At 35.8% G+C, this 20,932-nt stretch overlaps 3 protein-coding genes across 4 annotated transcripts in view; 1 reads left to right on the top strand and 2 right to left on the bottom strand.

The window, feature by feature from the left end:
* LOC100329723 (uncharacterized) overlaps positions 1–20,651 on the bottom strand; it is a 399,138-nt gene extending 378,487 nt beyond the window's left edge. The window contains exon 1 of the mRNA XM_073948703.1: positions 20,609–20,651. The gene's annotated coding sequence lies outside the window, so the exon portion shown is untranslated. The remainder of the gene's footprint in view (positions 1–20,608) is intronic.
* Positions 1–20,932, top strand: part of LOC137491106 (uncharacterized) — a 1,257,671-nt gene that overhangs the window by 811,550 nt on the left and 425,189 nt on the right. The gene's annotated exons all lie outside the window — the stretch shown is intronic.
* On the bottom strand, positions 1,590–20,651 carry LOC108183820 (uncharacterized). Of its 2 annotated transcripts, none has more exons than XM_073948508.1 (3): positions 20,302–20,651; positions 19,838–20,018; positions 1,590–6,523 (listed from the first exon to the last, which is right to left on the bottom strand). In XM_073948508.1, the coding sequence occupies exons 2-3, from the start codon at positions 19,920–19,922 to the stop codon at positions 5,235–5,237; spliced, it is 1,374 nt and encodes a 457-aa protein (XP_073804609.1). In that variant the 5' UTR covers positions 19,923–20,018; positions 20,302–20,651; the 3' UTR covers positions 1,590–5,234. The 2 variants fall into 2 exon arrangements, with proteins under 2 accessions (XP_073804609.1, XP_068076738.2); XM_068220637.2 differs by having other exon boundaries at positions 19,838–19,985; positions 20,609–20,651.

Below are 20,932 nucleotides of genomic sequence, written 5' to 3'. Positions count from 1 at the left end.
GAAACTGAACCTGGCTGATGGAGGTTTTCAGCGGTGCTTCTGACTGAGCCCAGCCCAGTTTGATGAACTTCTTGTCGGTGTCTGCTGGGGGATTTCCCCTGGGACACCGACAACAGGTGATACGTTACAATCACGCCCCCACAAGAGCAAGCTCCTGATTGGTTAACGCGGCGCGAATGCCTGCTGAAGTTCAGATTTTCGAACTCGAGTGATTCACGTCAAACGCGCAAAACACTCAATTCGTGCCACGCCATTCGCGCCATGCAATTCTCATCATTCGCGCTGTGACATTCACGCGTATCGTGCCGCAGGATGTGTATTCTCGCGTATGCATTGACTTAACATGTAAATCACTCGCGTTTGACGCGTGTTCCGCATCTGGTGTGAACGCAGCATCAGACAGTCCTTCTGTGCATGTCCAGGCTCCAATTTCAGCAGTCTTTTGCGACAGTTTGTGCCCGTCAAACAGGCGTTTTGCCCTCAAGGCGTTCAATGGGAAAAGGGGCTGTCGCGTCGTCCATATTTTTTACAGTCATTGAATCATGGCCTCCCAATCATCCCCTTCCACCAAATTGGCTCTATCACTGTCTCTCCACTCCACCAATAGCTGGTGTGTGGTGAGCTCACTGGCGCCGTTGTCCTGTGGCTGCTGTCGCATCATCCAAGTGGATGCTGCACACTGGTGGTGGTGTGGAGAGACCCCCCCTCATGATTGTGAAGCGCTTTGGGTGTGTGGCCATACACAATAAATGCGCTATATAAATACACATTACATTACATTACATATTTAGTAACTAATTCTTTAAGTTGTATATTTAGATTATTCATGTAATTCAGTTTATTTTCCTTGATCCCCACATTATGTTTACCTCGCATAACAGCTTTAGCTGCGTCCTATAGGATACTAGGTGACCCCTCTCCATTATCATTGTTTTAAATATTCTAATAGTTCTTTTTTAACATATTCTACACATGTTAAATCATCCAAATGATAAGGGTTAAATCGCCAAAATGTCTTTTTGGCTTTATTGTCCAGGTACACTGTTAAATAAGCTCCTGCTTGGTCTGAGATGTCCTTTGTTCCTATTTTACAGTCTTTTATTTTATGTTGATCAGACCTAAAGTAAAAAGATAAATTCTAGAATGATACATGTGGGCGGTAGAAAAGAAAGTACATTATTTTTTAAGAGGGTAAATGTCTCTCCAAACATCTATTAAGCCTAATTCTTTCATCAGATATTTTATTTGTTTAGTTTTCTGACTAATTTGCTTATTAGAGGACGAGTCCAATTTAGGCTGAAGTTGTACATTCCAGTCTCCCCCACAGATCAACATACCTGACACCTCCTTAGCTATAATACTTTTTTTTTTTTTGAGAAATGCTTTGTCTTTTTCAGGAGGTCTAAATATATTAACTAACGCAACTTTTTGGTCGATAGTTCCTTCATCCTTTTTTATCAGTAATTTCAGAAATTAACTGAAATTAGATTTTATTTAAGATTAATGTCATTACTCCTTATTTACGACCATTATTATATGAGAAAGATAATAAAATAAAAAGAAAACCTTAAATCCCATTTTTTTCCCAATTTCTTATGTTCTGTATCAGAAAGATGTTTCTCTTGCCAGAAGATTATCTGTTGCTTTTCTCTTTTTATTTTAGCCTTGAGTTTGCTTCTTTTAATCGGATTTACTAACCCATTAATATTGAAAGTAATTACTCTATATTTCTGTTTTTGCATATACTATAATCAGATGTTATTGCGAAGATCACTGTGACCGGAACATGAAAAACACAAACAAGAAAATCTTGAACACATACAAAAAATAACGAAAACGGTCTTCAACCCTTAAAGTCTTAAATAACTTCTTAACGTGAGGGGAAAGTCTTCCTTCTCTAAAGGGCCTCTCCTTGCTGTGCCTATTGCACAAAAAATGTTAACGAATATATTCAGCTCCCATGTCTGGGAATATTCTTGTATTTCTGGCTAGGTTTTCAAATTAATATTTATACTAATTACAGCAAGGGATTTTAAGTGCATAAATTCGAATCCTTTTATGTCTTCCTACCAGTATGTTACTCAATGGCTTGAGTCTTGGTGTGCTTTATTTGTTCATCTTGTGTCGTTGGTCAGACTGTTTAAATACCATTCTTCCTTTAAACTATTTAAATGTCCATTACAAGGTTATTATAGTTAACGAAAACGAAAAATTAAAACTAAAATGTAAAATAATTGTCGTTAACTGTAATAAAATTAAAAACTAGTTCTTTTAAAAACTAGAACTAACTGAAACTGTGTTGTGTAGATACAAAACTAACTGAAACGAACTAAAATGATAGCAAAAACCTCGTTTTCGTGTTTGTAAATGTATTTAATACATAATCTTACTGTAAGCCTTTTAGAAGTAAATATATTCCGCGCTGCAGGTGTTTGTGTTTGATCCTTCCGCACCTCAGTGTCTCCTGCTGCCATTGGCCAGATCGAGCCGGCTCTCCTCCAGTCATCCTCGCTGTTGCTCCCGCGACAAAAGCAATGAGTGGACATGACAGCAGCACGGCGACAGCATTAAATAAAGATACTTAAAAGTATTATTTTAACACGTTTATGCCCAATAATGGGTTTTATTTCTGTATCGCGATCGCGAACAAATCTTTTTAACCGGATCTTCTAACTGAACCAGTTGAACTAGTTCACTAAATCGAACTAAATCATTTGAAACGATTCGCGTCTCCAGTAAGAACTTATCCACCAACTACTTACTTTATAACAAGTCTAATACCCCTCTGACTCTAAATAAGCCAATATATACTCTCATTCAGTTATTAGAACAGCAACTTTACATTGAGAAGCGGTGAACCGTTAATACTGCGCATGCGTGATTCAGTGAACCAAACAAAAACAGTACAGCCCTCAGCCTGCTGTGTGACTGATCTGAACCACTGAACTGAACTGGAAGAACTGAAGCACGGGTAAACTAAGGCTTAAATGAGAGGATCTGGTGAAAAAACGCAAGTTTATTTCATAGCAGACAATCATAATGGAATTTAAATGAGTGAATCATGATTCAGTTGGGTTGCAAAACTTTACTGAAAGACTTTTCTGATCATTTTAATTGACTTAAATTACTATTGCTGACTACATAATGTTGAGTCCTAACATCCACGTTAAAAATCTGAATTACCCATCAGCAGGCCCGGATTAATAATTCAGAGCCCATTGGGCACAATGTCTTGAAGGCCCACTATAGCCGCACCCTATAGTTGAATTAAAAAATAAGATTAATATAATATTTGATAAAAAAAATTATCTATAATGTATTGCCCACATTTTTTAAATAATTGATATACAGTACATATATTTCTATTCTACAAAGATTTAACTTATTTTTAAAGCATTTAATTTGAAAGAAAAAAATACTAATACAACTAGGGGAAATTAATGGATTTTAATGTACTTGTTCAAGTTCACTGAAGCAGTATTAAAATGTATATTTAGGGTATTTTAATGTATAACTTCTACAAACATAACACCTCTCCAATCCAGTTCTAGGAGTCGGAGTCCTCCATAATACACACACTTATCAATAATTCCCACTTGTCTTTCTGGTGATGAAAAGTAGGCAAAATCTAAGTGCGGACGGGCCCCTGGGCCTGTGCCCATAATGCCTATAGTTTTATCCGGCCCTGTCCATCACTACTGGGTGTCTAACTTGAGGATGGGTAGATGGTTGTGGTGGATGATAGTGTTCATCTTCTTTTAATACATGTTTTAAAAAATGTGTGGCTGAGTTTTTATTATACAATATTTATACTGTTGATTTTGAATTTTGCATCTAACAAATATCCTCATTTAAAAAAAAAACTGAAACTAATACTGAAACTAATAAAAAGACATTTTTTAAAATAAAGAAACTAATAAAAACTAAGAAATCTGCCTCTAAAACTAATTAAAACTAACTGAATTTAAAAATAAAAAGTCAAAACGAAATAGAAACTAAAACTAATGAAAAATCCAAAACTATTATAACCTTGGTCCATTATCGGTGAATCAAGTCAAGAAGTTTTACCAGTCTCTCAGAGTTCTTTGTTAGGATCTACCAGGTTTTACCCTTCTTCCAAACAAAGCTAGTGTTGTCCCTTTGAAATTCACATAGTTTTTCCCGGATCTTCGTTTGATGTTTTTCCTTACTTTTCTTCCATGTCACTCCAACCTTTTGCCAAGGTCTTTGTTTCTCTTTCCCAGGGATTCCTATAATAGTTTCTTCTTCGCTGTTTATCAGTCCTTTTTCTTTCAGACTTTCTCTTGATGCCTCCGTCATCAAATTGTACATGACCGCCCTGTTTTCCAGAAAGATTCGGTGTTTGGAACTTAATCCCCTTTTCATTCAGAATTTTTCTTATCGGAGCAAAAGCCCGTCTTTTCTGTTGGATCTCAGGTGGGTAGTCTTGGTCAAAGAAAATTCTTTTTTTATTTCAGTGTATTACTTTTTTTCTCCATGCAAAGCGGAGGACCAGGTCCTTTGTTTTCCAAAAAGATTTTAAGTCTTGCCGGCGGTGGTGTTTAGAACTTAATTCCCTTTTCATTCAGAATGCTTTCTTCCGGGATTCCAAAAATCTGATTATTATTTCTACGGGAGCGTTTTTCTATATCTCACAGTTTCTCTTTTAAATTTTCTTGTACTTGAATGGATTGATTGAGCATTTCTTTCATCTCTGCAATGTTCTCCTCCAAAATTCTCCAACTCGCTGCTCCACTTCGTTGACCTTTTCTGTCGTTGCATTTAGGTCCGTGATAAGGTCATCCAGTTGTTGATTGACTTCTTGTTTACAGTTACTTAATTCCATTTTCACATCTTTTGCGAGAGAATCTTGGAAGGCGGTTAAATCAGATTTAATATTCTTCTGGAAAGCTTTGATGTCTGTAAATATTGCTGCAATGATAGGTGACAGGCTATCAGCTATTCCGTCTGTCTTGGATTTTTCATCTGTTGATTTCTCATTTTTTTCAGGATTAACTGGTTGTTTTGTCCTAGCCTTTTTGTTTTTGTCCCTCCTCCATGTCATTTAAATATGGTTTAGGTTATTATATATGATGTAAAAAGGAGGATTAATACCAGTGTGTATGGAAGCGCTCTTTCTATGCTGCTACATGTGTCGGCGCCTTACCAGAAACCATCCCATGTGTTTCTTAAACTGCCCTGATTAAGTGAAACTTTGTACACACTGATCATGTCTACAGTTTCTCTCCAGTGTGAATTCTCTCATGTGTTTTCAGGGTTCCTGAGCGAGCAAACCTCTTACTGCACTGTGAACACTTGTACGGTTTTTCTCCAGTGTGAACCCTCTGGTGGCGTTTCAATTCTGCAGCTGTAATAAAAGTCTTCTCACACTTCAAGCACATAAACTCTTTCTCTCCAGTGTGGATCATCATGTGTCGATTAAGGGATGTTGATTGGCTAAAACTCTTCTCACACTGAGTGCATGTGAATGGTTTCTCTCCACTGTGATTCCTCATGTGTATATTAAGGTTTGATGATTGGCTGAAACTCTTCCCACACTGAGTACATGTGAATGGTTTCTCTCCAGTGTGGATCCTCATGTGTTGATTAAGGGATGATGATTGGCTGAAACTCTTCCCACACTGACTGCATGTGAATGGTTTCTCTCCAGTGTGAATCCTCATGTGTTGATTAAGGTTTGCTGAGTTGCTGAAACTCTTCCCACACTGGGTGCATGTGAATAGTTTCTCCCCAGTGTGGATCCTCATGTGTTGATTAAGGGATGTTGATTGGCTAAAACTCTTCCCACACTGAAGGCATGTGAATGGTTTCTCTCCAGTGTGGTTCCTCATGTGTATATTAAGGATTGATGATTTGTTGAAACTCTTACCACACTGAGTACATGTGAATGGTTTCTCTCCAGTGTGTATCCTCATGTGTAGATTAAGGGATGATGATTGGCTGAAACTCTTCCCACACTGACTGCATGTGAATGGTTTCTCTCCAGTGTGGATCCTCATGTGCTGATTAAGGTATTGTGATTGGCTGAAACTCTTCCCACACTGACTGCATGTGAATGGTTTCTCTCCAGTGTGGATCCTCATGTGATGATTAAGGTATGGTGATTGGCTGAAACTCTTCCCACACTGAGTGCATGTGAATGGTTTCTCTCCAGTGTGAATCCTCATGTGTTGATTAAGGTTTGCTGACTTGCTGAAACTCTTCCCACACTGGGTGCATGTGAATGGTTTCTCTCCAGTGTGAATCCTCATGTGTTGATTAAGGTGTGATGATTGGTTGAAATTCTTCCCACACTGAGTGCATGTGAATAGTTTCTCTCTATTGTGGATCCTCATGTGGATCTTTAGTTTGCTTTTGTTTGCCAAACTCTTCCCACACTGATTGCAGGTAAAACAACGCTTGTCTCTCATTTTTAAAATATCATCAGTCTCTAAATGAGTTTTGTCTTCAATTTTGACATGATGTTCCTCCTCTTTACTCCTCTCATACTCTTTAACTAGGTCTGAAATAATAAAAAAAAGTTCAGCTTTTAGTAAATCATTAAAACTCTCAGTGAAAAGGAAGTAAAAACTTTAATTTTGATGCACATTAAATGTAAAAACAGCAGATCATATTTAGATTGATCTTGTCATATTAACCTCCTAGTGTCCATTACACACAAACACATTTAAGCGAATACTTATATGATTAATCCCAGAGCATTTTGGTCATATTGATGAGACATAAATTTGAAAGCTGTAAATGGCCAGTTTCTATTTGTATATATTCGTAATCACACAAAACAACATGTTTTTGAAAAACTTGTAAAGCAGATAGGGAATGCTTTTTCATTCTGTGCCTGACTGGTAAACCTGTCAGAAAAAAAGCAGCTGAATCTCTGAGAATATTTGCCCCACAGACATGAGACATATCTGCATAACATCTGCATAAAGCCTTAAACCTGCACCTTTAGATGACAAATGTTCTCTGGTTTAGTAATCTGCATGTAACGAATGCAATGCAGAATACTAACACTTAACTGTTTCAGATCATCAAACAAATGTAAATATTAGACAAAGATAACATAACTAAATGCATTGTGCAGTTTTTAAATGAAGAATTTTATTCTTAAAAGGAAGACAAAACACTGAACTACACAGACTTGTGTGAAAATGTTTTTCCCCATTAAACATAACTTTATTTATCACACCGGGTTCAAGTTCTCCAGCCACACCCAGACCTGATAACTACCACACGTTCTCAATCAAGAAATTACCTAAATAGGACCTGTCTGAAGTAGACCAAAAGAGCCTCAAAAGCTAGACATCATGCCAAAATCTAAAGACATGTAAACACAAATGAGAAAGAAAATTCTTGTGTCATAAGTAAAAAAACAAAAAAGAACTGAATTAAATGCAGAAAAACAACAAGGGTTTATTAAGGAGTGAGAACCGGAAAAAGCAAAAATCAAACTAAACACCCGGTCGGGTGAGCGCTGATAAAGTTTCATGGGAAAAAACAACCAGACACTCACTCACTAGCGGTCCTGGACACAAATACAGGGTGAGTAACAAAATAATATGCACACAAATTATCGATAACATACTGACAAACATGAAGGGAATGATGTGGTATAAACAGGAAAAAAGGGAAACGAGAGCTTCTGTGACTGCAAATAAAAGCAGATGACATGAGATAATCTGTAACCCAGAACAGGAGAAGAGAGCAAAAGCGTGAGGTACGGTGACAGTACCCCCTCTCTCAAGAACGGCCCCTGGCATTCCCTTAAGACTCACTATGGAACTAATGAAACTGATCAATGAGAGAGTGGTCCAGAATATCCAGAGCCGGAATCCAACATCTTTCCTGTGGACCATAACCTTTCCAGTCTACCCGATACTGATAACCTCTCTTTAAAGCCATAAAGAATCCGATTCCATGGACCGAAGAATGTGAGCGGGCTTTCATAGATACAGTACATGTCCCTGTCGAAGGTCTGTAATTTTAAGCTAATTATTCATTAAAGGCCAAGCCATTCGCATACGTGACGTACTGTTCTTTATGAGACTGAAATGTTGGTAATAGCTGTGTTTCCATCCAAAAATGAGAACTAAATTTATTTGCAAAACTGGAATATTGTATGAAAAATACACAAATAAATCAGCGTTTCCATCCAATGAATCAAAGAGAACAAAATCGTCACATCCTGATTAACTGGTTCCAAGTATCAACAGTAAAAACAGAATTTATTACGGTAGAAATAGTTACATGAATCTTTTGCTTATTTAATAAATGACTTTCCCCTCAGAGGACAATGAACATGTGGTGGCGTTTGAAGCCATGAGATGCAGAGAACAGACACTCTTGACACACTCCAGACACTCTGGAGATCATTAATAATATAATGACATGAATACTGAAATGGTTCAGGGGCCTGTTTCAGTAAGGAGGTTCAAACAACTCGGAGTTTAAACTAGAACTCTGAGTTGATTTACAGAGAGATTAAAAACTCTAGAGTTTTCGGTTTCAGAACAGCTGATCTGAGTTAGGTCAATCAACTTTGAGTAGACCAACTCAGAGTTAAGCGCGCACACCGTGACTATAAAAAGGCATTATTAATGGAGCGCAGATATTACGAGTGACCAAGGAAACATTTAAAAAAAAAGAGATCACCATTTCTTTCTCCAGCTGAATTTGATGTACTCATGCATAGTTATAGCAAATATGAGCGTATTTATTTAAAAAGAAGCAACCATCAGTGAAACAGAGACAGTTAGCCTGGGAAAACAGCTGCTCAGGTAAATGCGAAATTTTACATTTAAAATATTTAAATATTTAAGTATAGTAAAATAAGTAATGTAATGTGTGATGTTTACAATTTTTTTCTAAACTTTTATACACGTTTATCAGTTTTAATAGATTTAACAGTGCACTTGTGTCTGCCTTTTTACTGATCAAGTGAAAGAGGTTGATATAGTACATATATATAGTACATGTCGAAGGTCAGTGAATTTAAGATAATTATTTATTGTTCTGTGTGTGACTAAAAGGTAGGCAATGTCTATGTTTTCATCCAAATATATTACACAAATTTATGTGCAAACTGGAATATTGTAAAAAAAATGCTAATAAAGCAGCGTTTCCATCCAACGAGTCAAAGAGAACAAAATCCCAAATGTCAACAGTTAAAACAGAATTTACTGTGGTAAAAGAAGCTGCGTCACTTATTTCTTTATTTAATAAAAGTACTTGCGCCTCAGAAGACAATGCTGACATACAGTGAACACATGGGGGCGTTTGAAGCCATGAGACGCAGAGACTCTTGACACGCTTCAGATGCTTGGAGGTAATTAATAATATATACTAATACTGAATCAGTTAAGGCATTTTAAAATGACTAAAACAACATTTAAGACGTGTTACAGTGTGCTCACCCTGCTGGTTTGTCCATTCACACACATTTTCATCATCAAATGATGACCTTTTTTAATGTACATACAGTAATTTGTTCAATAAAAGTGTTTTAGAGAATTAGAATTACCGCTTCGTTTTTAAAAAAAGGGGAGGAGACCAACAGAAACTCTGAGTTTAGAGGATAAAACCTGTTTCTGACCAGGTTAGGTTCACAGAGTAAGTTACCACAGTAACTGACTCTGAGTTAAAGTTACCTCTCTTTCAGAAACAGGCTTGACTTACCCTGCTTGCTCGAGTTGAACAAACCTGCCATTTTGAAACGGAAAACCCAGAGTTTCTCTCATTTCAGGGTTAAAATACTCTGAGTTTTCAGTTAACCTCCTTTCTGAAACAGGCCCCAGGTGTTTTAGAATGACCAAAACAACATTTTAGACGTGCTCAGCCTGCTGGTTTGTGCATTCACACACATTTTCATCATCATAGAATCTCTTATAGCCAACCTTTTTTAATGCACAAACTGGAATTTGTTCAGTAAAGGTGCTGGCGTACTTTACGTAAGTTTATCTTTTAGTTCCTGCCTGACTGCTTGAGTCCATGAAGTGATTATTTTTAATTTACACACCGGTTTCTCTTTTCTTTCAGATTTTACCTCATAACTAGGGCCAAACAGAATCTTGACCTTTTTTGCTATTTCTTCTGAGAATTTAGTATAAAAAATAAATAAATAAATAAAAACTGCGCATTTATGTGGTTTTATTTTGGGAGTATCTTAATTAAAAGCTTTTTACAAAGCAAATCTATCTAGATCCACTTGTTTGGTAAACAAAGCAAGTCTCTTCTATAATATCTCTACTAAAAGACAGAAAATATTACTTTACACACTGTATTGTAGATAAATTAAATAAACATTTTCATATTAGTTAATAATATTACTGAAATTAATTAAAAAAACTGAAAAATAAATAAATGTACACACATTTATACAAGTAAATAAATAGACTCAATGATGGGCTAAAATTCTGCGGATTTCTGTGCACACAGATTTTATGTGGGCCTACTCATAACCTTCTGGCGTTTTTAAAACGAAAATGAAAAAACGGCTCATTTTTCTTTTTCGTGGTGAAAAACGAAAAAACAAAATTCAAAAATGATTAGATTTTTTATTTTGAATAGCAAAAAATAAAATCACCAGAAAACAAAAACGGTCAGTGTATGGTCCGTGTACGTTTTGTTCATTTGTTTTCCATTTTCAAACGGAATAAAGGAAATGGAGAAAATGGCCGTTTTCCCATTTTCTTTTGCTCACGAGAAAACGAAAAAACAAAATTATGGCTGGATTTTCATTTTTTTGGTTTAGGGTAGGAAAACGGATAAGCGACTTTAAAATTAATTTTACACATGTAGACGGGGCTGAAACGCCCATTTTTACGTTCGCCCTCAAAATAAAAGCCTTACACGCAGGCTTTTATTTATTATTAATTAGCCTATATATAAACTAAGTTTACATATTCTATCATTTGAACCACACACAGTTGGCAGGCTTACATTCATTGCGTATGTATAAACTAAATAAAAACATAAATTAGCAGTATTCTTAGGGTGCTTTTACACCTGTGAATCGATTCAGTTGTTCCGAAACAGAGATTACAAATGTTACATTGTTGCTCTTTGCTCTTGGAGCGGTTCGCTTTCACACTGCAAAGTTTCTAATCGGACCAAAAGAGCTAAAACATGTCACGTGCGAGTAAACTCTCCTCACATTGGTCAGAGTGTCAGGGTTTATTTTGCGCTAAGCTGTCAGGAGAGGTGGTGGTTTGGTGGTGATTGACAGGGTGCGCGCGCGTGACATGTCTGAGGAGAGACACGGTGGGGAGGGGTGAGAAGGGTGCGCGACGATGCCTATTTGAGGACTGGGAGAGAGACGCGAGATTACCGGGAGATCTTCACTCGTTTGCGGGCATCCGGAGACTCGCGAAACTTCCCGCCTTACTCATAATTCTCTCTTCATATATCCGTAAGCCTATTACATATCCATAAAACACTGTGATATAATCGCGCTCGGATCGGATCGCTTTCTCACTGCAATCGAACCGCTCCAGGGTTCGTTTCAATCGAGCCGAGACCACCTCATTCAAGCGATCTCGGAGCAATTACTTTGGCGCGGAACAGAGCGCGATTGCCCTGTTCACATATGCCAATCGAACCGCGCTAACTGGGCAAACGAGACACGTTCCGAAACAAAAGTGTAGGTGTGAAAGCACCCTTAGACGTTTGCCATTAAAATAAGGTCATAGTTCACTGCCAAGCTTCTTGCTGCTGTGCACCTGATGCTGAGCAAAGATAGCCATTTCCGAGCAGCAACTGGTTTACATAATTGTTTCAGGGCTATTGTAGGCCTAAATAATACTCTGTATAAAATAATAATTTATTATTATTATTTTTATTATTATTATAATATTATCATTATTAATATTATTATTTACTTAGTTATTTACTTAAATGATTTAACTTAAACTTTAAACTTCAAATTTACAGAATATGGCAAATAAGTATTTATTAAATGGAGGTCAGGTGGTTATCTTAAATATAATTATTAAATAATTAAATATTATGACATTATAATTCAGTGGTGTATTGGAGAGTATGCAGGCAACCCGTGAAAACGCTCTTTAAGATTTTAATGCAACACCAAAGTAGGTCTGTCTTATTTTTTTGTTATTTGTTGCTGTTATTATTGTGGCATTATTTAATATATATATATATATATATATATATATATATATATATATATATATATATATATATATATATATATATACACACACACACACACATATATACATATATATATACAGGCTGCGGAATATTTTAAATAAGTGGTTTATCCTAAATAAAATACAATAGGATCGGTGGATGTGCAATGAATAGTTTGAAAAGCCCTGGTTCAGACTAACAGACGAGCTAGCTGTCTGTGCGCTGCGCTAATAACTTGACATTTGTTCTTTTCGGTGCTGCCAGATGCATTTACTGCATAAAATAATAAAAAAGGTAATTCGGTAAAGCGCGCAGAAATAAGCACACTATATGCCTATGCCGAATTAAGTTCTCTTTATTTCTTTCATCAAGACTTTTCCATGCGAGGAATTACAGTTATTAATAGCTTAGTCCTTATAAACGATCAGTTTATAAAATACACAATTTACGGATCAAGCCTAATGAAGAATAAGAAGAATATGCAACGCATTATGATCCTTGAATGATCAGAGCGCATTTATATAAACTATATATTTTATATAATCCATAAATATTAAAAACATTATACATTTAAAGTAATGGAACATTATATGTTATAAAATCTAAACTATTATTTAGGCTACAGGCTAAATAGAAGCGCCTTTTCGGAGCATGTCAAAGAAAAGACATGACACAATCTCAATAAAAACTTGTTGCTTATTTACAATATCTAAAGGGATATAAAACATCTAACATGCATCTCTATTCTCAACGAGTTTCTGTGTTCTGCATCCTTCACAGACCGAGTTCTTATTCCGAGGTAATCTGTAAATATTCTCATTTTTAGAAGAGTCTGTAAAGGCTGTTCTGGCACACTCTTGATTAAAAGTGAAACTGACCAGCGCAACGGATGATTTGTCATTTAGATAAATACAGTTATAATACAGTTATGGAACTATGAATATTTCATTTTAATTTCATATTATTATTTTATTAAACTAAAAAACAGTTTGTGTTTTGGCGCTGCATGCAGCGTATTGTGAATATTATTTTGAAGCACTTCAAATGTTATTCTTCCTTTTTATTTTTATTGTATTTTTAATATTTTTAATTATACCAAACAAAATTATTTCTAAACAGATACATTTTCCTATAGGCTACGATGAAGTGTATATTTTTGTTCACACAGGTCCTATACAAAACTGTGTGAATGGATGATTTGTTTCTCCGTGAAAAATCACTCATTTAATAAGCAAAACGGGCCAAAATGTTGTTTAGCTTGCGTCAAACTGGATGAACAATTTACAAATATTAAATACAAAGGCTGATTATTTTATGCAATGAGGGACAATAGGCCTATTACAAATTAAAGAAAATTATTTGCATATTAAAACGAAAATATATAAGCTTTACAACCTGTGAGAAATGACTTTAGATAATGTAAACAAGCATCAAGTTTTGTTTGAGATTGTGTCCTCTAATTCATTAGTGTAGCCATAAAAGAGACTGTGCATCAGAAATACTGGGTGCCTTATTTATTGTCAAAATAATGTGCAAAAAAATAAATTAAAAAATTACTTATCACCAACCTTATATGTGAAATAAGCAGGGGCCCGCTGTAGCACTTTCTCAAGAAGAGCAATGTCAAATTATTAGCGCAACGCACATGCAGCGAGCTCATCTGTTTATCGGAACTACTAGGCACTATTTTTTATCAACTATAATGTGTTTAATTAGTTAATTTGAAATTTATTTTATTATTTCAGCAATAATTGTTGAGTGAAAGAATGTGCTAGAAATATGCATTGCGGCTCACTTTATTGTACAGGCTTATTGCACTTAAACTTTTTAAGGTTCGGCTCTCGAATAAGTAAGGTTACGAGTAAATGTTATTTAAAATATTTCGCAAAGCATGCCATGTAGCCTACAATAACAATTACAGCAAATTACAAAAAATAATAAGACAAGCCTACTTTGGCTTTGCAATAAAATAGTATTAATTATCAAATAAATAATTTCAATATATAATTAAAATATAAAGAGATAAAATAAAAACAAATGGTACCCTTTGTTTTTATAGCAGGGCCTAATGTGTTCTTATTCTGGTTCTGCTAACAACTATTAAAAAGAAAAACTAAACAATTAAAACACTAGTAAGTGATAATAATAATAATAATCATTATTATTATTATTGTTATTATTATTATTATTATAAAGCCCTTGCTCTGAAACAATCATACAAACCAGGTGCTGCTCGGAAATGGCTATCTTTGCTCTGCATCAGGTGCACAGCAGCAAGAAGCTTGGCAGTAAACTACGACCTTATTTTAATGACAAATGTCTAAGAATACTGCTAATTTACGTTTTTATTTAATTTATACATACGCAATGAATGTAAGCCTGCTAACTGTGTGTGGTTCAAATAATAGAATATGTAAACTTAGTTTATATATAATTAAATAATAATAAATAAAAGCCTGCGTGTAAGGCTTTTATTTTGATGGGGCGACGTCACAAGCTCAGATTTGGGTGACCAATTAGAGGAAAGTGGGCGTTTCAGCACCGCCTACATGTGTAAAAGTAATTTTAAAGTCGTTTATCCGTTTTCCTACCTTAAACCAAAAAACGAAAATCCAGCCAAAATCTTGTTTTTTCGTTTTCTCGTAAGCAAAAGAAAAATGGCCATTTTTTTCCTTTCCTTTATTCCGTTTAAAAATGGAAAACAAATGAACAAAACGTACACAGTCCATTCTGCTGTGACGACCCCCAATTAATAAAGGGACTAAGCCAAAAAGAAAATGAATGAATGAATCAGCGTTTCCATTAAATGAATCAAAAAGAACAAAATCGTCACTTCTTGATTAACTGGCGCCAAATCTCAACAGTAAAAACAGAATTTACTGCGGTAGGAAAAACTACATGAATCTTTTCTGTGTTTAATAAATGACTTTCACCTCAGAGGACAATGTCAGCACACAATGAACATGTGGTGAAGATTTAGTGCATGTTTTTTCATGGCTATATTTCAAAAGTTATGTGCATCATGATGTTTCCATCAACTGTTTTTTTTTACGCTCATAGCCTATCCAATATGCACATAAAAATAAGTGGCTAAATATGTAAGGCTAAGTGAGAAATACTGCTTCATTTTTAAAAAAAAGAAAAGGAGACCGACAGAAACTCAAAACAGAGTTAAGAGAATAAAACCTGCTGACCAGGTTAGGTTCACAGAGTATGTTACCAAGTTACCTCTCTTTCAGAAACAGGCTTGACTTACCCTGCTTTCTCGAATTTCACAAACTTGCCATTTTGATACGCAAATACCAGAGTTTCTCTCATTTCAGGGTTAAAATGCTCTGAGTTTTTACTCAACTTCCTTTCTGAAATGGGGCCCTGATCTCATATGCTATTGTTTTAAAGCCTCGGCTCAGTTAGCGTTTCTGTGTGGAGTTTGCATGTTCTCCCTGCCTTCCCATGGGTTTCCTTCGGGTGCTCCGGTTTCCCCCACAGTCCAAAAACATGCGGTACAGGTGAATTGGGTAGGCTAAATTGTCCGTAGTATATGAGTGTGTGTATGATTGAGTGTGTGGATGTTTCCCAGGGATGGGTTGTGGCTGGAAGGGCATCCGCTGCATAAAAACTTGCTGGATAAGTTGGCAGTTCATTCCGCTGTGGCGACCCCCGATTAATAAAGGGACTAAGCCGACAAGAAAATGAATGAATGATTGACTTTGCAACATCAAGCAGCATTAAGCATGGACCATGTGATGGCCAGTGTGGTGTATGTTTTGTTAATTTAGTTTTGTTTTGAGTTTAAGTTACCGTGCTGCAGTGTCGACGAGGAACGGAGTTTCTGGATGTAGTCCAACAAACTAAAGGGCAGACGTGCCGCCAAGTGGCATCTATTGGTTCCGCCAATCGATACCATTGGCTTAATGGCTTGGAGGGAGAGCTGATCTTTAGTTTAAGTTCATTAATGATTTGCAGTGTTTGTTCAAATTTATATTTAGTTTTGCGTCATTTAGAATTTATTTAACTAATATTTAGATTTGTATTTAGATATTTGACTTTGTTTATTGTTGTTGTCTGTTTTTGTCTCCCCCTTCTTGTTTACTGTGGACTAGTCCCTCTGGTATAAATGTGGTCAGTCTTGTCATTTCAAGGAGTTCTGTTTTTGTTTTATTCATGATTAGTTTGGTTTGAACTCAGTTTTGTTTTCTTTGTTTAGTTTATTGATTTTTCAATTGATTTAATTGTTTCATTTATTTATTTTTTGAGAAATTTTTTTACTTTATTAAAAATATATTTTTTTAAAAATCTACTTTTTGTATGCCCCTTACTATATGTGCTGGCTCAGTCCGTCACAGACCAGTATAAGATTCTGACGATGTGATAAACTTGACTAAAAATATCATGATTTCTCAGTACTGTGATTACCATTTATAAATATATTCTTTTTAAATGTCTGGTTAAAAAACCTAAACTTTTTTTTCCCCTTTGAACACAACATATTTTCACTTGAGAAACTTTGAAAGTATTTTGGAGCAGTAAACATGTCAGGCTAAATAATTCAAATTAATTTTTTTTACTATTTAAAACAGCATCTTTGGATATATTTTCTGCTGGAGACACTGTTGTCCTGAAAATCTTCAAACAAAATGTTAAAAAAAACGTATGGATGGTACAGCAGAAATAATGGTTTTAAAACTTTTTTTAAACCGCGGTATACCTTGAAAACTGTCATTGTCCCATGCCTAATACCGTCCAATGGCGGCACCTGCTGGTACGTGAAGAATATGGTCAATACCAAGTGTGCCGCAAGCCTACGTTTGAGTGAAGGTTTCGGCCGTTAGATCGCCCCCTGGGGGCTGGCTGCAGTACAAGTCATAAAGCCCGCCTCCTCCGTGTTAATGAAGGAGACTTGAGCCCAAATAAAAAAAAATATTACACTTGCAATAAAATGTCCCGAAAGATAGTTCTGGTCGATTAAGGCACTGGTTATTGTGCTGAAATAGGTGCAGATCTTCATTTTTGTAAACAGTTTGTTTTTAGCAGTAATTTAATGCTGGGCGTGTCATCGCTGTGATTGACAGTTTCTCAAAGCGCGGCGTCTGAGCTTCGGCAGGAAACTGAAGTAGACTGAAATGTTATTATTCGATTTCTGTGTTATTTTACCATGACAAAATGAGTTCAGCAGTAAACTATAGTTTCTAACATACATGATCCTGGTGGAACACTGTTTATTCGCTAAGTTCAGGGCTTTTTTCGGGCTTTATTAGTTTGCTGATACACGCCTAGCCACCCAGATAGCAAAACACAGTTCCGGCTAGATTCTCGCCTGCCGGAGACTTATCTCTTAGAGCTCAGACTGACTAATGTTACCTCTGCTGGACCTACTCCGGATGCCTGGACTCACTGCCCGATTCCAGTCCGAGTCAATCGAGCCAGATGTGGCGGCCGAGCGAGCAGGCGCTGCCGCATGCGAGCCAGAATCAGCCCGCGACGCCGCGAGTAAGTTCTGCGCTGCGGCCCGGAGCTGGCGCGATTGAATATATAAAACCCTCATATTTGTTAACGTTATTACATCCATTTGTGTTGATATGACAGCAAACGCATGCTGAGAAGTTCGGGGGGCGTAGTTGATTTTACATAAAGCGTTTGATTGGAAGCTCGACTCTGCTCATTTTCGCGGCTCCTCCTCTGGCTCCATCAGACAGTCCTTCTGCGCATGTCTGGCTCCAATTTCAGCAGTCTTTTGCGACAGTTTGTGCCCGTCAAGCAGGCGTTTTGCCCTCAAGGCGTTCAATGGGAAAAAGGGCTGTCGCGTCGTCCATATTTTTTACAGTCATTGGTCAATACTGACAAACTTTACACTCAAATGTTTGCATATCATCAGCATGCTGTAATCCATTTCTTAAACAGCAAAAGTCATTTTAGACTAGTTTGTTGGCCAGTTGTAGTCAGTGCAATGCTAAACGTTATTGTTCCACTATAAATTGTTAGCTTTGCTTCATGTCGTCCCTCAACAACATCATATAGTTTAGAATACTGTACAATGTTTTATAACAGTTAATTATTTTAGTGTCCATTTCATTCAGCATATTTAATATTGGGCGCATCCAAGCTTTCTGACATAAAGAAATTTTTCAAATGGCCCAGATGGAAAAGATTTTAATTTGCCCTTTCAAAGTATATATATTTTTATTTAATAATACAATAATAAATGAATAATGAAAAAAAAAAAAACAATATTTTCGATATTTCTTAACAAAAGCTGTAGTTGTATTGTTTTGTAATTGTTTTTCAAAATAACCTTTAAAAAATTATTTAAAAAAATTTACAAATATTTTGAAAAGTTTTAAAAACTATAATAAAATAAATCTATGCAAGTCGATATCCTCAGCAGGAAATACATGGAGCTTATTTAAACAAAAGTTATTGTGAGAAAAAATAATTAAACTATTATGATAAATAGAGTTTAAACTTTTTATTTAAAAAGGTAATTTTAAGTTTTATTGAGATGGATTGTTGGTGATTTTGGACAGGCTGAGTAGCAAAACATGAATAGAGGAAAATGTAGACTTGTTAAAAAAAAATAAAAATAAAGACCTACAACACAATACTTTAGTAAATGTAAGACTTTTTAAGGCCTAAAATTTTTATTAGCCCTGGTAATTAGGTATTATAATAATGATGTAATTCTAACAGTTTAACCGCATAAAGAAGTTGATGAAAAAAGGGAATTGTGATCAACGTGACATATACCAATGGAAAGTACTATACCAACACTATCACTGTAATAGCAGATATCTTCTATGATATACTACTATACTGTAGGTCAAATATCGACAGCTCAGTTATAGTCATTCATTTTCTTGTCAGCTTAGTCCCTTTAATATTCCGGATGCCCTTCCAGCCGCAACCTATCTCTGGGAAACATCCACACACACACACACTACGGACAATTTAGCCTACCCAGTTCACCTGTACCACATGTCTTTGGACTGTGGGGGAAAACGGAGCACCCGGAGGAAACCCGCGCGAAGGCAGGGAGAACATGCAAACTCCAAACAGAAACGCCAGCTGAGCTGAGGTTCGAAACAGCGACCTTCTTGCTGTGAGGCGACAGCACTACCTACTGCGCCACTGCCTCGCCCTCATCTCAGTTAAACTTTTTTAATTTATTGTTTTTATTTATTTTATATATTGCCAGGGCTCAAGGACGCTTTACTAACAGTAGAAGAACAAGGAAAGCAATAACCTTAAGAAGGTTGAGAAAATGGGAGACTAATAATACATAAAATAATGACAAAAAACATGAGAACAAGTAACGAATGAAACTCATTCCTGTTTATCAATGAGTGCTTATGTGCATTTAGAAGAACTAGGCAGCACACTCAGGGCTGCAAGATGGATTTAATTATAGAGGTAAAGTTGGCTTTATATTCGCACATATTCAGACTTTCCCCTTAATAATATAATTTCATAAAATTATTTTTGCAAACTCTAAATAGTGAAATCAAATTAGCAGTCAATGGCTATCAAAGTACAACATTGTTCACAGTCAAATGCTGTGATTTCAAGTTATACTTTCATGCTATAAACAATATAGAGACTCCTAAATGAACGAATGTGTAAAACCAACTTTACCTCTATATGACTGAGTTGGTCTTTGAGAATGAAAACTAACCTGTTTGTTCCTGCAGATCTTCCTGTTTGACTGAGAATGTCTCTTCGATCTTCACATCTTCACTCTCCTCTTTAATAAACGCCATCTTTATAACAGTGTGGAGATCAGTCACTTCAGCAGGAATTTTTCTCTGTTTGGACACTTTATCCTGTTTAAAACGAATAAAACTATAAAAAATGCCCTGTTTAAAAATAGAGGTAAAGTTGGTTTTATATTTACACATTCAGACTTCCCCCTTAATAATATAATTTCAGAAAAGTATTATTTGCAAAATCTAAATAGTGAAATAATATAAGCAGCCAATGACTATCAAAGTACAGCATTGTTCACAGTCAAATAAACAGTGTTAATGTTGTTTTCAAGTCATACTGGCATGCTAATTCCACTCGAATATTCAAAGTAACATGGTAAACAATATAGAGACTTCTAAATGAACGAATGTGTGAATATAAAACCAACTTTACCTCTATTGTTTAAAATAGATAAAACAATGAACAGAAACAAAATAACTTCTCTTCAACACTTGCTTCAACGGTTTCTTTATATGAGAGTAATAAACAAAACATTTCTTTAAAACACGTATTACACACTTTTCTGTTACTTTATTCAAACAATAGCCCTCGGTTACTGAGAATAAAATAATACTACGTTGAATAAAGGATTAAAATATTTCCAACAACAGGAACATAATTTAGCATCGTATAACAAACTAAAACCTTCGAACTTTAACTTTAAATCGATTTATATCTGTGTAAACATTTTAAAACAAACCTTTCTCCAGTTGAATCACAGCGCTGAAGCGGCGCCGCCTGATGACGTCACACGCCAAAATAAAAGTCTTTTCTTGTTTAGCTTTCTTGCCACTTACTTTTGCAGTCATGACTTATTGATATATTTCTCCCATGGTTTTTACTTTACACTATATCTGCTTTCTCTCACACAAATCTTAAATCTAAACATTTTCTTAACTTTTTTAATCCACTTATGATGACTTGTATGTCTGCAACACATTACTTCCTATTAATATCTGAGTTTTCCCAGAGATGGGTTACGGCTGGAAGGGCATCCGCTGTGTAAAAACTTGCTGGATAAGTT

The sequence above is a fragment of the Danio rerio genome, chromosome 4, assembly GCF_049306965.1.
Source record: "Danio rerio strain Tuebingen ecotype United States chromosome 4, GRCz12tu, whole genome shotgun sequence".
Taxonomy (NCBI): Eukaryota; Metazoa; Chordata; class Actinopteri; order Cypriniformes; family Danionidae; genus Danio; species Danio rerio.
The sequence above is the reverse complement of the archived record's forward strand: the minus strand, read 5'-3'. Positions and strand labels throughout refer to the sequence as shown.

Coding starts and splice junctions, on each gene's coding strand:
- LOC108183820 (XM_073948508.1), bottom strand. CDS start 19,922: ATGGCGTTTATTAAAGAGGAGAGTGAAGATGTGAAGATCGAAGAGACA. Junction 6,524..19,837: donor AGATCTGCAGGAACAAACAG/GTTAGTTTTCAT, acceptor TTATTATTTCAG/ACCTAGTTAAAGAGTATGAG.